This window comes from Alexandromys fortis, unplaced genomic scaffold, assembly GCF_014885135.2.
Source record: "Alexandromys fortis isolate MF-2015 unplaced genomic scaffold, M_Fortis_MF-2015_v1.1 scaffold_175, whole genome shotgun sequence".
NCBI classification, from domain to species: domain Eukaryota; kingdom Metazoa; phylum Chordata; class Mammalia; order Rodentia; family Cricetidae; genus Alexandromys; species Alexandromys fortis.
In genome coordinates, this window is record NW_026068065.1 from 1389268 (window position 1) to 1407251 (window position 17984).

Consider the following 17984-nt stretch of genomic DNA (forward strand, 5'->3'; position numbering starts at 1 on the left):
AAACTGGTCAGGATGTTTGGGGCTTTCTTCCTTTTGCAATTTGGAGGTTGTCTTATAGAGATGCTAATTCAGGGCCTACCTAACTTCTAGATGTAGACCTGACTTAAGCCCTAACACCTGGTTGCCTAGGTGATGGCGTAATGTGTCGTGTGTATCCCCCACCCACCCCCCGCTCAATTTGGTGTGGGTATATAAAATGTTTGGACAATAAATGGAGATTCTGGCCTTTTCCATGATGACGATGTAAGCTGTGTCAGTTCTTTTCCTCGTGACTCCGTTCCAGCCGGGTTAGGGAATTAGGAAATTTTATGTTGGACCCTCACGGGCTGCAACAGTTATAGTTGTTTTGAGACAGGGTTTCTCTCTGTAGACCAGGCTACTCTAGAACTCAGAGATCCGCCTGCCTCTGCCTCCTGTGTGCTGGTATTAAAGGTGTGCACCACCACTACCTGGTACAGCAGGTGCTCTTAACCTCTGAGGCATCTCTCCAGTCCCTAAATGCAGCATTTAGATTAGTGATTTTAAAGTCTAAAAACTCACCAATCTAAAAGAAAACTCCCAAATCCCAGAAAGAGCTGTCCAAAGTATTTACTGTCTGTATTTACTATATGTAAATACTTTGTAAATGTCCAACACACTAGACAAACTGTGCCCCTAGAATGATTCAGGAAATCATTTACTTCTCATCTATAATAGAATACAAATTCAGTAAGTAAAGTGCCTTAAGCATAGCTCTCCAGATGCCAGTCAAAGTACGCAGCACTCAATGCTGTCTACGTGAATATAAGGTAAAATGGCTGTCATCATGTAACATTAAGCATCCATTATGTTGTTTTTAATCCTATACTCAACTAGATGATGAACCCTTTAAAGGCAGAAACTATTCCTAACATGATCCTGCATTTTGGTGCCTAGAAAAAATGTTCTCTCAACAGTGAATTGGTGAATGTTACACTCAGAACTATATGACAAAGACAAAATAAACCAATAATCTGTAATTCTGTGTTCAAAAATACTACTTGGCTATTAAAATGGTGACAGGGTAATTATGTAGATAGAAAGTGTTTTACTTAAATAAAAAGAGAGAGATGAAAGAACACATGAAATGCAGGCACAGTAATTTTCAAAGCTTACTATAGATAAATGTTAATCCCATCTCTAAATAACTATTTCTTTAAACTATGTATTCGAAATAGCTTCTCCTTTCATTATACTTGGACACTTCTTCCATTCTTTAGAAAGTTAAGCAATCAAGAACTCCACTGAAAAAGAACTGAGGGAGAAGAGGCTTGTGGTGTTAAAGTGGGATAGCTGCCAATAGATCCTGATGCGGGATTTCAGCCCCAAAGGCATATAGGTTACAATCAGTATTTTAAGTACATCAACTTATAAAAAGACTGCATAGCACTGCCAGGGTTAAGACAGGAATGGCACCAACTGGAGAGATGATTCAGCAGTTAAGAGCACTTGCTGCTCTTCCGGGGTACCCAGGTTCAATTCCCAGCACCCACATGGCAGTTTACACCTGTCTGTAACTCCTATTTCAAGGGATCTGACACCTGCACAGACATACATGCAGCAAAACACTAATGAACATAAGAATAAACTTTAAAAAAAAAAAAGACAGGAATGGCAGCCTATGACATAATAAGAGCAATAAAGCAAGAACCACAAGAAGAGGGTGCATTCTACACCCTGAACATGAATTCCTGCCTGCCCAGCTCTGTGTGTGAAGAATTCAACTAAGGTTAAATCTTCCATATCCTCACTCAGAACTAATTTCCAATTATAGGTGACTGTTACACAAAAAGAACACCAGAACATTCAACTATAAAATAGTCTCCTTGTACTTAGGGCAATTGTAACAAACATAAAAGGAGGGTTTTGACAAGAAAACCACAACTCTGCAAAATCTAATTACAAATGACATTATTAAAGTATTTTAAAGACAGATACAGTGGTCAATGACTGTGTTGGAGAATATTATTTTAAGATGTGTTACACTTGTTTATGCTGTAGAACATTTGTTTAATGATGCAAAGATGTGTTGTATTCTTTTATCTTGCATTTGTTTAACTCTGTGAAACTGTGTTACTTTCTTTGCCTGTCTAAAACACCTGATTGGTCTAATGAAGAGCTGAAAGGCCAATAGTGAGGCAGGAGAAAGGATAGGTGGGGCTGCCAGGCAGAGAGAATAAAGAGGAGACCTAGGAGGAGAGGAGGAGGAGGACTGCAGGAGTCAGCCACCCAGCTACACAGCAAGCTACAGAGTAAGAAGAAAGGTTCATAAGATAAACATAAAAGCCCAGAGGCAAAAGGTAGACAGGATAATTTAAGTTAAGAAAAACTGGCAAGAAATAAGTCAAGTTAAGGCTGGGCACTTATAAGTTAGAACGAAGCTCTCTGCATGTATTTATTTGGGAGCTGGGTGGTGGGCCCCTCAAAGAGCAAAGAGTAAAAAACAACCAAAAATATTACTTTAATATCAGCACCTACAGACCAGAAACAAGACTTTTCCAAGTTTGAAGACTGGACTACATAGTAAATGCAGGCTAGACAGGACAATATAATGAGATGAAGGAAGGAAGGAAAGAAAAGAAAGAATTTGAATCTAATAAATGAGACCAAATTACGCAACGTGCAACAAGGACAGATCCCACGTACCCTGTGACTTTATGTCCATGGTCACATATGGAAAACTCCCAAGGACTGCCATGACCTCTTCATATTTGTCATCTTCAAGGAAGTGCAGCAGACTATGACGATCTGATTCTTTTAAACTGACCAAATCCTGGATAGTTTTAATTTTGTACTAAAAAAAATAAATAAAATTTTTCATAAAATAATACTAGTGATATGCTAACCAAAATAAAATCCACCAACTTCAGAAAAAAGTTAATAGTATGGACATTTCAAACCAAGACCACTAAAACTAAAGTTGTTTTGCTATAAATTCATTACAGGCTTATTTTAAAAAAAGTCAGAAAAACATAAGGAGTACAAAGATAAAAAATGGTCATACAGAATATTGACTCAAGCAAGAACTACTGTCCTAAATTTATCTATTTTCAGTATTAAGAATAAAAAACTTCCAAGTACAAGTGGCCTCTAAAGGTTAAGGACTTGGATAGAGGTTTCTTACTTTAAATACCACCAAATCCAAAGCCTATCTTCTATTTACTTCTAAAATATACCAAGTAACTTTTTTCTTTTTATTTTCTTAAAACAGGGTCTCACTGTGTGGCCCACGCTGGCCTCATGTTCACTACTTAGCCTAGGCCTCAAATTTAATCACCGTACTCCTGCCTCAGTTTCCCAAAGTGCTGGGTACATGGGGCTCACTACCACACCCAAAAGTCAGAATTATAATTTCAGTTTCTTATACTTTCCAAACTTTTTAAATTTCTAGATAGGTTTGAGATATTCGCATCTACAATATTTTCTAAAAAAGAAATTATCTTTACTTAACCAGTATATCCTCCCTCCCCTACCCCTCCCCCATGTATGTAATTAACTGGCACTGAACGCAGGGTCTTGTGCATACCAAGCAAGCACTCTTACCCTGAGCTTCATCACCAGTCCACCAACATTATTTTAATGAATGCTTCATTTTTTACTTTTGTTCATACTCAACTATAATAACTGCCCAACATTTAAGTGAAAATCAAAATCAAAAGTATATGATGTACTCTTACTTGGGTACATACATTTTTGCAATGTAAAAATAAAATATTAATTGCTAAATTTCACTCAACCCAAAATAGTAATTCTATAGTAGTAAATTATTATAAAACTACCTAATTAAGAAATACTAACAAAAGATATTGTAAATCTAAGAAATCCACAGTAACCAAGTCTGGAAAACTTTATTACATTACCTTGTGAAACAACAAGTTGCTAAACTCTGGTTAGAAAGCAGTCAACAAACCTTTTTATGGTTCGAAACTCTCCTAAGGTTGTCCTCCTCAATATGAGGGAGCTGCAGAAGGGGAGACTTAAACTGCTGGAGGCCTTGGACAGCCATCTGTGAAAGCTTCATACAGTTTTCTAAGGATGCCAAAGTTGGAGCACGAAACTCCCTTTCTTAGAAAGAATAGGAAAAAAAGAAACAGAAGGGCTGTACTTCTTAGATGTTCATTAAAAGGAATAAAATCACACTAATATTCAACACCTAAAATTCAAGATCAAGATATTGAGTTTTCCTTTAAAAACTACAGAAACATGTTTAAAAATACACAAACTTGATCAAGTGTGTATTACTCAGCAACAACCATTAATTTAACAAAAGTCTCTATATCAACTCCAATAATGGTAAAATGTCAGGCACTATCAGTAGTACCATGTGGTGAAAAAACACCTGTAATCCCAGCAACTGGGTGGCAATATCAGCACTCATGGGGCCGAGGAGGCTTTCAAGGCCAGCGCAGGCAATGCAGTAAGATGCTGCCACAAACACACAAATTCCCAAGCATCCTCAGCTGAGCACAGTGGAGAATAGTGGTAACCTTATTGCTAAGGCAGATTTGGCTACAAAGCAAGAACCTATCTCAAAAATAAAAGAGTAACTAAATATTTTATGTTTTTAAAATGTATTTTTATTTTTGCATTTTGAAGGCAGCAAGATCTCCCTATGGAACCCAGAATGGCCTCAAACTAGACCTTTGCCTCAGACTAACAAGTGCTGAGATTACAGGTGTAATGCATGTTTTGCTGAAATTCTTTGTATTTACAAACTCCAACAACAGTAAATAAGTAAGGAGATATTTTCAATATTCCCAATGTACTGTAACATTGCCAAGCACTAAAATCACCCACAACAAACTATAAAGTCTACTCTTTTTTAGCATCTTCTTTTCCACTAAGAGCCAAAAATTCCTTTTCATACACACACACACACAAATTACACATCATGCCAATTAAATAACTATTTCAAACTCATTGTTAAAATACAAAATAACTAAAAACTGTTCAGAGGAAAGAAAAAGTTCAAATCACTAAAAAATAAAACAATGAAAAGAATGAAAAAAATCATTAACAAAGCTGACAAACCTGATTGACCCAGTATACAGAACTGAAATTAATACTCATAAATCTTTAAGCTGTGAAATATACTGAGCAAATGCTTATAGGAAAAAGTCCAAATTAATTATACTTCCTCCTCACCTTCACGGCTCCTGGCCATTATTATTAGCTGGCAGATTACATTAACCATTTCTTGAAGCAGAGCAGGACATTTTTTCAGCATGAACTGTTGATCTGAAAAATAAAATAAAACAAAACAAAACCAACCCTGAAATAAACCATTCTAATCTTACAGTGAAAACACCTCTCCCATTTGAAGGCCAAGCTAACACAAATTGTCCTGGCCCTTAAGTATTTCACATAGGTTTTTTTTTATGTTCAAATTTTAATGTTCAAATCAATGTTTCTCCACAACATCACGGCAAAAAAGTAGATGTCATTACTAATACAAGATGTAGAAAAGTCAAATTTTAACATAATGGTGTAATTATATACTTATTATAGCCATTCCTTATTTTTTTTAAACAATCCTAATCAAAAATTCAGTTTAATCTTGCTATCTTTGAGAATATTCTGCTTATGCTGTTAAGTTTCTATAACTGTGGGTTAATACAAAGACCATGAATGAGAATAAAATTAACTACAGAAAAAGAGGAGGAGGAGGAAGTTAATTAAGAGAAGGGGAAGACTAAGTTTGTAAATGCACTTGTGGTGCAAGTCTGACCACCGAGTCCAATTTCCAGAAACAAAGAAGCAAAAACAATGGGCTGGCAAGATGGTACAGTGGTTAAGAGCACTGGTTGCTCTTCTAGAGGACAGGTCAAATCCTAGCACCAACACAGTGACTGACAGAAGTCTGTTACTACAGTCCCAAGGGATCTAATACCCTCTTCTGGCTTCCTCAGACACTGAACACATATGATACATGACACCACTGCAGGCAAAATACCCATGCACATCAAAATAAAAAATATATTAAAAAAAATTTTAACAGTGGGAGTGTAGCTAGATGACAGAGTATATGCACAGCACATGTCAGGTCCCAAGTTCAAATACCAACAATACAGATAAATAAATGCTATTATTATTACTATTATCCATTTGAGGGGCTGGAGAGACATCTCAACAGTTAAGAGCACTGGCTACTCTTCCAGATGACTTGAATTCAACTCCCAACACACACACACAGTGGCTCATAACCACTTGCAACTGCAGTTCCAAGGAATCCAATATCGTCTTCATGTCTCTATGGTACCAGGATATACATGAAGACAGATAAAATTAACTTTTAAAATAAAGTCCATTAGATTTGGGACTCAACCTAAAAAGCAAGTCCCCTGTGTGTGAGAAATGACTAGCAAAAATGAATATGCCTATGTATATGCAAAGAACATTAGTAACAAAACTAGTCATTTATTTCAAAAAACTCCAAAGACAAAGCCTAAAATGTTCCTTCCTTCTACCCTAAGCATCCTTCCTAGCACTAAGTACCAAACTGTCTTATTTGCAGGAGTCCTGGATTGCATTCATTAGCTGAACAGTGATGGGGTGGTAAGATTTCATTCAGAAATAACATTTTTTTTTTTTTTAGGATGACAAGTTTTTAAGTTTCATCTGAAATACTACAGCTAAAAAGGAGATGATATTCAAATCAATGATCTCTCTGGAAACACCTGCTATTCAACCCATGGCCTTTGTTTTAAGAATAGATACGTCAAACACTTATGAACAGTTAGGTAAAGATGAAACCTACTTCTCTGTAGCTACTACTGAGAAATGGGGAAATAATGTTGGATTAAGAGTGTCAGATATTTGGTGTGGGATGTCCTTCTGTATATATGTTGCTTTTATTGGTGAATGGTTTCGGCTACTGGCTTAGCAGAACAGAGTAAGGTGGGAATGCCAAGCAGATAGAGGAGGAAAGAAGGCAGGCCATGTAGTCCCCGAAAGAGAAAGACATGAGCAAGCAGTCAGCCAGAACCTTACCGGCACACCACAAGCCTTGTGGTAAAATATAAAATAATAGAAACGAGTTAATTTAAGATGTAAGAGCTAGCTAGCAATATGCTTATGCTATTGGCCAAACAGTATTATAATTAATATAGTTTCTGTGTGATTATTTCAGGTCTGGGTGGCCAGAAACAAGAAACCTCTGCCTAGAGATATTTGCTGTAAATCTACTTGTGTTCCTCTAAAAAGCTTTCAAGTTCTTTTCTCAAAATCCCTGGGAACCAGACATGGTGATGCACATCTATAATCTCAGTCCACAGGAGGCTGAGGAAAAAGGGTCTTCAGCTTGAGTCCAGCCTGAGCAACAGAGCAAGCTCAATAACATCCAGAGGGACAAAACTGAGACTGTCTCAAAAAGCAAAGCCATTAAGGAAATGCTTTTACTAACCTGCAGTTATTAAACATTTTCTTTTTCTTTTTTCTTTTTGTTTTTGGTTTTTTGTTTGTTTGTTTTTTCAACACAAAATTTTTCTGTAGTTTTGGTGCCTGTCCCAGAAGTTGGCCTTGAACTCACAGAGATCCTCCTGCCTCTGCCTCCCAAGTGCTGGGACTAAAGGCATGCACCACCACCACCCAGCATTAAACATTTTCATACAGAATATTCTGACCTTGAAATAATACATTTTGACCTTTGCCAAAGCATCTGATGTAGACTTTCACATGATTTGTAAAGTAATTACATACATATAGATTTTTTTGTTTGTTTTTTGAGACAGGGTTTATTTGTAGCTTTGGAGCCTGTCCTGGAACTCACTCTGTAGACCAGGCTGGCCTTGAACTCACAGAGATCTATCTGTTTCTGCCTCCCAAGCGCTGGGATTAAAGGCATGCACTACTACCACCTGGCACATATAAACATTTTTAAAGGAACATAAACAACTATTTGTTTGAATAAAAAAGAACATCATGTAAACACTAAATTACTAAGACTACTTAAATCTGTTGCTTTGGTCCCATTAAAACCCTTTAAATATCAGAGTTACAAATACCTTCTTCCAGGGTCTCAGGAATTTTCATTCTAGCAAGATGAGACAGTAAAAGAACTCTGGCCTTAAGGCTATATGGACAGGTAAGTGGAGGCTCATTCTTCTTTAAATTTATGCTGCCAATTTCTCTGATTAGCTAAGGCAAACAAAATAATTATTCAGAAACATATCATAAATCATTCACTTTTTTACTTTATTGCTCATCAAGAAATGTATAAGATCAGCCTAACCTGTGGTATTAAAATATTATCTGTTGGCCTGCTTGTGGCATCTTTATTATATTGAGGATCAAATTCAGATGCTCCAGATAAAACCATGATGAGACCTATGAAAACAAACAAATATAATGGTAAATAGACATTTGCTTATCTATTAATTTCTCTTCCTGAGATACCTCCTACAGAAAGCACCTTTCTAACCATGCACAACACAATGCTGAAAGTCACCTGGCTTCCACTACTGACAACTAAATTAATATCTCCTACTAAAACAAAAGAAACTGTACTTTTTAAAAATGTAAACAATAGTTACCTATCCCAAGTGAGTATAAGTGTTCATCAGATTAAGGGCACAAAAGGACTGGAATAATTAAGGTCATTTAAATAGCATGTTTTTATACTAAGCGTGTGTTCCTTAGAAGCCTACTAGAGAGCATCAAAACCTCATTAGAATGTTGCATGTAAAAGAGTGCCCTTCAGTTAAGTAAGGCTGGGAAGAACGAACTGCCAAGAGTGAGAGATTCTCTTTATTCCATGACTTCTCAAAATATCAAGTAAACAAAAATTCTGGAACCTTGGAGAGTCTTATGGAAATGCACATGATTCCCAGCCACATGTATCATCACCCCAAAAGCTCTAGAAGGACTGACACTATGATCAACTTCATCCTACCCATGAATATCATCTACCTTTAATAGAGAAGAAAATATACAGGTGATAAACAAAAGGTGGGGCTACAGATGCTGAAGAGTAGAGACTACAATTCTAGAACTTCCTGGCTAAATGACCAGGGCAATAGTCTTATTTCTCCTTGTACTTTAGTTTGTTCAGAGTTTTCACTGGTTAGTCAATTTTCCTGAAGTCTTCCTAAGTTTGTTCTTCCCTGAAGCTGAGTTAAAAAAAAAAAAAAGATGGTTGCTATATATATATATATTATCTTCCTTATCAATTTACTGTTGACACCTACGCATATTCCACAGCTTGGATATTGTGTACAATACCACAGTAAACACAGATGTGGAGGTATCAGACTTAGTTTCCTTTTGGTGTATTCTCAGAAGTGGTATAATTTATTATATGATAACTCTAAAGATTTTTGAGGAACTTTCATGCATAGTGGCTGAACTAACTTACATTCTCACCAGCAACTACATCCTTGGCAGCTTTGGTTAACTGTTTTCTTAATATCAGCAACTCTGACTAGAGTAAGATAGAATCTTTCTTCCTTATGAAACACTGAATCCCTGGCTGGCCTGACTATGTAAATCAGGCTGATATCAAAGTTGTAGCAATCCTACCTCTGCCTCTTTGAGTACTGGGATTACAGGTGTATACAATCACAAGAGGTCTTTTAATTCTTTATGTGTTCTAGAAATTCATCATCTCTCAGTTGTGATTTTCTCCAACTTGTAGGCCAATTCCTTACCCATTTAACTATTGCTTTGCTATATACAAACTTGGTAATTTTATACACCTTCATTAATGACATAAATTAGTCATCTGGAAAGAAGGAACCTTCACTGAGGAAATGCCTAGATTAGACTGGCCTGTGGGTATGTCTGTAGAGGCATTTTCTTTAGACTGATGGAGGAGGTACCACTCCTAGGCAGGTGGGCCTAGGCTGTATAAAAACAGTCACTGAATGTAAGGCTGAGAGGGAGCCAGCCAGTCAGCAATGGTCCTCCTAGTCTGATTCAATCTGATGAATAGAATCTACTATAATAGAAATAGAATCTACTATAAAGAAAAGAAATATATATCAGCATATAAATGACTCAGAAAGCAATACAAAAAACAGCAGTTGTTTAGGTTTACTTACGTTTCATATCCATATTTCGAGTTTTATAAACAAAGTATGTATAAATCTGAGTTGTACGTATTAGAATCTGGTCTCCACTATATCGTATTGACCGATACCACCAAGAGCCCTAAACACAAATAAAATTGAACAAGATACAAAGCATGAAAAATGATAACTGTTAAGCTTGAGGAAGCACAATGTTTTTTGTGAATTTTCCAAAAATTTACTAAGAGCATTGAAGTGCTTGAGCGTGTTCCATATTTCAAATAATTTACTCACAAATACATTGTCAGGTACCTCTAAACACCAACACAAATCCTCAGGCATGATTAAAATGCTTTAGGTTTTAGACTGAAAACTGTTTAATAGATAAAACAAGAATATAACCACCCATTGCTATAAGCAAATAAAGTGGTTTCTAATACAAAATTTTCTAATAAACACTTGATAAGTGTAGAAACCATTTTTTAAATTTTATTTATTTAGTTAGTTTTTCGGGGCAGGGTTTCTCTAGTTTTTTTGGAGTCTGTCCTGGAACTAGCTCTTGTAGACCAGACTGGCCTCAAACTCACAGAGATTAGCCTGCCTCTGCCTCCCAAATGCTGGGATTAAAGGAGTGTGCCACCACTGCCTAGCAGAAACCATTTTATAGCTGACATATTTTTGTTCATAGTCTCATGAGATTGAATTTTACACAACAATCCTATGAAGAGGTAAAGACAGATGTATAACAGGACTCATGGAGCCACACAAACTCCAGGATCAAAAAGAACACAAAGAAATGAACGATGAAAATTATAAACTTTTTGGTAGCTCTGCATTATAGTACTACACAGTAATTTTTTAAAATGTGGCAGCTGGGGGTTGGGGATATGTCTTAGTGGTTAAGACCATGTACTGTTCTTATAGAGAACCCACGTTCTGATCCCATCATCCATATCAACGAGCTCATAACCACTCTAGCTCCAGGGGATCCAATACTCTCTTCTGGACATGGACACATATGCTCATGTGCATATACCCTACACACACATACATACAATTAAAATTAAAATAGGCTGGGTGTGACAGTGCCTTTAGTCCCAGCAATCGGAACAAGAGTAGGCAAACTTGAGGCCAACCTGGACTATCAAGTTCCAAGCCAGCTAGAGTTAAGTAGTAAGACCCTGTTTCAAACAATAACAATAATATCTTTTAAAAAAAGAGATTGCACTGATTAAATTCTAAGAATCAAAATCTTATGGAGCAACCCCCCCCCCAATTAATAAAAAGAACTTACCACCACAACAGGAAGAATAACCATAAATGCCAATCCATACACAAGTAAAACCTAGAATTTAAGAGAAAACAGCTATGTCTTGATCTGGTAAGTTAATACAACATTCAGACTTACAAAGAGAACCCACTATTAAAAGCACTCTGCTATTTGGTCCTATGTAATGAAAGTACCACAACAGCCAGGGATACATAGAGAAAAACCCTGTCTCAGAAAAAAACGAACAAAAACAAGCAAACAAACAAACAAGAGAAAATTGTCCTAAACCTGCAGTGTCACATGAGAACCAATTCTTTCTCGTTATGTAGCTTTCAAAACACAGTAACAATTAAATAGCATATGAGAGTAAACGCTTTCATTATATTATGTCCTAATACAGTATAGAACATCAAAATAGGCTTTATTTAAATGCACTCACCAGAATTGAATTTTTCTGGTCAACTATCCAAGCTGGTAAGGCAATTCCAAAGCTTGTAGCTGAAATAAAATAAATCATTTTTCAAAAGACTCTACTTTCAATTTTATTTATCTTTATCTCAAAATTAAGTTCTCCCTCCATTTCCCAAAAAAAAAAACCCTTCAAGACTATATTACATATATTTCCATTATACAAACTTAAAAGAATACACCCAGGCTTTTGAGAGTCCAGGGCAGAAGGACCACTAAAGTTCAAAGTCAGCATGGATGAGACATGTCTCAAAATAAATAAAAATATGTATGTGTATTACAGAATAGTGTGTTTATGAAATTTCATTGTTTTCAATGGGGAAACTTTTCACATTTAAGCTTCATTTTCATAGAAAACCCAAATTCTTTCATGTCTTGAAGTCATACAAACACTATTAAAATGCAAGAAATTAGTACAGAAAAAAATTTTGCATATGTTCATGGTGTGCACACATCCATGCATGTTTACATATGGAGTACATGCAGGTGCCATGCACACGGAAAACAATGTTTTTATTATTTTTAAATTATAAGTATGTGTTTGTATCTGTAAATAGGTATATACCCATGAGTACAAGCAACCCCCAGAGACCAAGATCAGATCTCTCTGGAGCTGGAATTATATATAGGAAGCTTTGAACTACTCAACACAGTACTGGAAACTGAAGTCTTTGTTTTTTTCTCCAACATGATATTTTTATTGATTATTTGGGAATTTTACACAATGTACCCCAATCACACACACACTTCCCAGTCTGCCAACATCTACCCCACCTCACCCTGGTCACCCCAACCAAAAAAAAAAAAAAAAAAGAAGGAAAAAAAATACCAAGTCCAATTATGTTGGGTACTGAGTCTTTAAAAAGAAAAATGAAGTAAAAATGTAAACAGAGGGGTTGGAAAGACTGCTCAGTGGTTAAGGGCACTTGCTGTCTTTTGGTTATGAGCCTAGCCTTTAACATGAGCCATCTCTCCTGTCCCAGCTAGCTCATCAGTTAAGAGCATTTGTTGCTCTTTCTTGCAGGGAACCTGGGTTCAGTTCCTAGGACCCTGAAGGTGGCTCACAACCATCCATAACTCCAATTCCAGGGCATCCAACATCCTCTTCTTTTATATACATATCAATAAAATACATAAAATAAAATAAATTGGAAATAAAAGAAAAAGAAACGTTTGTTGTTCTTTCAAGACCCAGGTTTAGTTCCTAGGCCCACATGATGGTTCGCAATGGCCCCATAACTCCAGCTCTAAGAAATCTGACCCCCCTTCTGATCTCTGGGCATCAATCATATATGTGGTACACAAACATAAACATAAGCAAAACATATATATACATATACGAAATGATTTTTAAAGTAAAGAAGTTCAATTTATTCATCTAACTCCTTGTGCTAACTCTCCCATAAAGAGAAATATCAATATTTCTCTTATTCTAATTAGTATTTTCATGATATACAATACTATCATCAACATTTTTATATTCACCACACCTTGAGGCCCATCTGGATTTCCAAATTCTTCCCAATTTTTCCGAGACTCTTCATCTGTTAAACTATCATGAAGAAAACAAGATATCAAAATTAGGTCATTCCCAAAAAGTAAGTATCAAATGTAAGAATTTCATTAGACAATTAATACCTTTGTATTTAGATTTATTTATTTTACATGTGGGGGGGTGCGTGTGCACATGTATGTGAATCTGAAGCACAATTAATAAAAACTCTGTCAGAAATTGGGGTTCAATCTGAAGATCTGAAAAGTAAAACAGTCACCCTCTGGTTCTTACCTTGACCTCAGTCTGAAATGGAGATCCTGCCTTCCGGAATCTCAGAATGAGACTGTGACTGACAGTTGTCCTTTGTCGTCCTGTCATCATTGTCCTTGCCCCCCCACCCTTTATTCCTCTCTAGGGCTGGAATTAAAGACATGCACCACCCAATTTCAATGGCAACTAGGGTGGCTGCTGGGATTAAAGGTGTGTGTCATTATGGATAAAATGATTAAAGGTGTGTGTTACCATAATCTGGGCTCTAAGGCTGACCAGTGGGACTGTTTTAATCTCAGATCTTCAGGCAGCCCTTATTTACAAATTGCAGTTGAAATGCCACTACATTTCCCCTTTTTGTCTAAAAAAAAATAAAATAAAAAAGGCTATAACTAATATAAGAAAACTGTATACAATAAGCACAATGACTATATACAATATATAAGGCAATAAATACATCAAAAATATCTAGTCCATTTGCATTTAACAAATTCAGAGAAAGTATTTCATATCTATCCTATCTCGGTGAGTTCAAAGTCTTTTACCTAATTTACTTTCTATCATAACTTGCTTTCTGTGTCTGGTAAACTACAACTATATCTATCTAATCTTCAACTCCCTCAGAGACCCAAGAAGGAAATAATATTAACTGAGTAAGCAGGAAGTGCAAGCAAGTGACTTCCAAAAAATTTGAGTAATGACAGAAAACAGGTGGCCGCCTACACAGTCACCCAAAGTTTTTCTGCAATGTTGGAGCATCCATACACACTTGTGTGTGTATGTTACTAATTCCTAGACTTTGATACGAATTCCTGATTAGCTGAAGTTTAGCCAATTAAGTCAGATAAAATTCAAAGACTATTTACTACATCTTCTAAGAATATAAGATTTTAAGTGACTTTTATTTATTTCATAAGTCTATTTTCTAAAATTTTTCCAATGAGCACATTAATAATTTAAAATATAGTTATTAATTCCAAAACAGTGGCACTATGTTGTCTAGATGTAAACATCACCTGTAAAACTTCACTGTTGTAGAAAACAGGCTCTTCTAAGCCAAGTACCAGGAGAACTAGGAAAATACCTTCTACACAAGTGCTTTCAGGTTAGGCAATATAAAAGTGACAGAATGATTTTCAACACCTAAATAAAATGTATTGACCTGGCCAATAGCTCAAAACAGAGAATTAAAGTGGCTTTATTTCGCATCCCAGTATACATCAAAAAAAGCACTAGATGAAAATCTCAACTCCTTCACAAACCTGACAATGCTGGGGGTGCAGGGATCATAATAGCCAAACCAGTCCTAGACAGAAAGAACACAACCAGAAGCACCCTATTTTCTAACCTAAAACTACACTACAGAGCCACAGTGATAAAGACAGCATTGTACTGATACAAAAACAGACATTCAGATCAACAGAACAGAACAAGAAACCAGAGATTAAACCCAGAGTTGCTTTGATAAAGGTGTCAGTTCTTTAAATGCCAACTCTGAGTAACTTATGCTTTAATTAAACTACCACTTTAGAGCTGCTAAGGATGTCCATAAATGTCGGGTTCAATATACCTGGCAAATATTTAATAAAAGTGTATGACATTCATTTTACTTACTATGATCTTAAAAAAGAAAGTATCTTTACCAATTTCTTTAAAAAGTGTAAAAAGGCCTAGAATACTTACGCTGCATAAGCTTTTGCTATTCTCATGAACATAACTTCATCACCTCCTTTATCTGGATGATATTTAAGTGACAACAAGCGATATTGTTTCTTAATTTCTGCTACTGTTGCTCCCTAAAAGGAAAACTTTGTTAATACATAAGAACACAATGCAGTAAGAAATAGTCAACCCTATTTTTTATCTTAAACCATGAACTACTCAATATTTGACAAAAAAGTAAAATTTTCTCCTATACATTTTATCTCTCAAAACTTCATCTCATACATATACTTCTTTTGTTCAAGTAATTATTTTTATCAAGCATTTAACTATATGGCACGCAACATACTAGGTACTGATGGTGATGGTAGTGAAACCATATAACTCTACTTTTCAATAAAAGTGCACTGGCTTTAAATATTCAAAAAATGATCAAAAGTAAACGAATGCAGTTAAGTCAGAAATTTACTTTCTTTATACTCTGAGCAACATCTCACTTCATCTGCTTGTCAGTATCTTAAGACTAAATATTTTAAAAAGAAATGGCATTGATTCTCAGTCTCACCTTTTACCAATATTTTGGATCATTTTTATTTCCACGCATCTTTTTTATTATACTCTTGGTGGCCGTGATGATTATTGTAAGAAAAAACAGACACCGGGCTGGAGAGATGCTCAGGGGTGAAAGTTCATACTGCTCTAGTGTGAACTTTATCTAGAAAGGATGCACAAGTCCAGTTCCCAGCATGATCAAACTCTGAGTAGCTTCAGGGGACCCAGCACCCTCTGCAGGCTTCTGCATTCTCATGACAAACCCACACTCACACATATACATAGATATATACAGATATGTGTATATATATACAATTAAAAATAAAATCTAAAAAAATTTAAAAAAAAGAAACAATCAAATAAAAATTCTATTATATGCAAACTTTTCTTCTACAAAGCAGATGTAAATGTACATTCTCCTTAATTTGTATTATATCAAATTCAAAACCAAGCCATCCACTGAAGACAAACAAAGTTTAAAACCACAACCACTAGACTCGGTCTGCCTACTAAACTGTTATAGGACAAGTTCTCCCAGCCTTATTATCCCTATGCACTACCTCAAGTTCCAGTGTTCTAGAGAGGTGTATCAACCAAGTTCAACCAAAATCTCAAAAAACATACTCAAGGATTACCTAATTTCAATGATAATGACAACAGGTTCTTACAAGTACCCCAACTTTAGACTTAAGATATTCCATGTGTCAATCAACATAAATGTGTTTTTAAAAGTCACTTATCATCAAGTAATCTTAACATTTTACCAGTTATAAACTAATACTTACTAGTAGCAATCAACAACTGAACAAACATATTTAAATGATAATGAATTAGATCTTATTAAAAAAAAAAAAGTTAACCGGCAGTGCTGAATAACTGGCTTGGATAAAAGCTGGTACTGCCCTCCCTGAGATCCCAAGTTCAGTTCCCAAAACCCACTATCAGGCAGCTTAAAACTGCCTGTTATCTCCAAGGGATCCAGCAGCCTCTTCTGACCTGAGTACACATACAACACAAATACACATAAATGAAAAATACAAATCTAACCAAAAAGAGGTCAACAGACCCAAGTCTGATTTCTTTTGGAAATGTCTAATTTGTTTCAGAATGTAGACTTTTAGTATTTAAGGTATTGTTAAATTAATGAGGTTACATAACAATACTACTTACAGGATCCAAATTTAATACTTCATAAGGATTGTACTCCTGATATTCTCGGTCTGTTTTGGAAACTTTGTATGCAAGGAATAAGAACAATGCCCATCCTGCAAGCAGAACTATTTTCCTGTTTAGGAAAAAGACAAATGACATTAATAAATGCAGCTGTACAGCTTTCTGCAAGGAAATAAAACAATCTAAAGTAGTTCCACACCACTATGCTACACTACTGACTCAAATTTGTAAATTCCCGTTATAACAAAAATAGTGTCTTTTTCACTTTTGAACTCTCTAGAATCTAGTGAAGTGCCTCCCAAATAATGGATGGTTCCAGTTTCTAATTGCAGAATTAAATACAGAAATTAATACTAGAACCATTAAAACAGATAAAAATACATAAGTGTTAAGCAGCCAAGAAACCACTTACTGTAAAAAGATTACTCTTAACCTAAAAATAATACATTTAGTAAGACGAATTTAAAAAAAAAAAAATGGCCAGGTATACAAGGACAAATGAAGAGCCTTCTTTAAATAGTAAAATTTGGAAATATTCTAATGTCCATCAGCAATAACTAATTTAGGGGGAGTAGTCAAATCATGATGGAGTCACACACACACAAAAAAAAATTTTACAGCTAAGAAATAAAATATGTGCAGGAGTTAAGAATATAAAAGAACAATAAAAACCTAATTTCTTCTCTCTTGAATGTATTCTACATAGTAAAACCAAATATAAGCACCTTTAAATGCTCATCAATGAATTACTAGACAAAATTAATAATAATAACAACAATAATAATCATTCAACCAGAGTGAAATATTTTCTAGTAAATAAAAGGAAAATCTGTCATGAAAGATTTTTTAAATGTTAAATTCAAAAGGGAAAACAGCTTTCAAGCTTTGTAAAAACACAATCCAACTTCTATAAACAAAAATGTGATTAGAAATAAGAGTATAACGTAATCAATATCTTAATGTGGAAATGAACTATTATTTAGATCCTCTGTGTGAAGATTTCTTACAATGAATAGGATTTGTTAGACAAAAATATAAAGTAATCAAGCACAATCGGAATAACTGGTTTTAG

General features: G+C 35.4%; 1 protein-coding gene across 2 annotated transcripts in view; it reads right to left on the reverse strand.

The window, feature by feature from the left end:
- The window catches only part of Sec63 (SEC63 homolog, protein translocation regulator), a 73750-nt gene that overhangs the window by 25548 nt on the left and 30218 nt on the right, over positions 1–17984 (reverse strand). For both annotated transcript variants that reach the window (XM_050120571.1, XM_050120570.1), the window contains exons 3-13: positions 16910–17024; positions 15209–15321; positions 13251–13312; positions 11732–11790; positions 11317–11367; positions 10056–10164; positions 8249–8343; positions 8022–8154; positions 5164–5256; positions 3929–4083; positions 2665–2812 (exon numbers count right to left, since the gene is read on the reverse strand). In XM_050120571.1, coding sequence (XP_049976528.1) covers positions 2665–2812; positions 3929–4083; positions 5164–5256; positions 8022–8154; positions 8249–8343; positions 10056–10164; positions 11317–11367; positions 11732–11790; positions 13251–13312; positions 15209–15321; positions 16910–17024 — 1133 coding nt within the window. The remainder of the gene's footprint in view (positions 1–2664; positions 2813–3928; positions 4084–5163; positions 5257–8021; positions 8155–8248; positions 8344–10055; positions 10165–11316; positions 11368–11731; positions 11791–13250; positions 13313–15208; positions 15322–16909; positions 17025–17984) is intronic.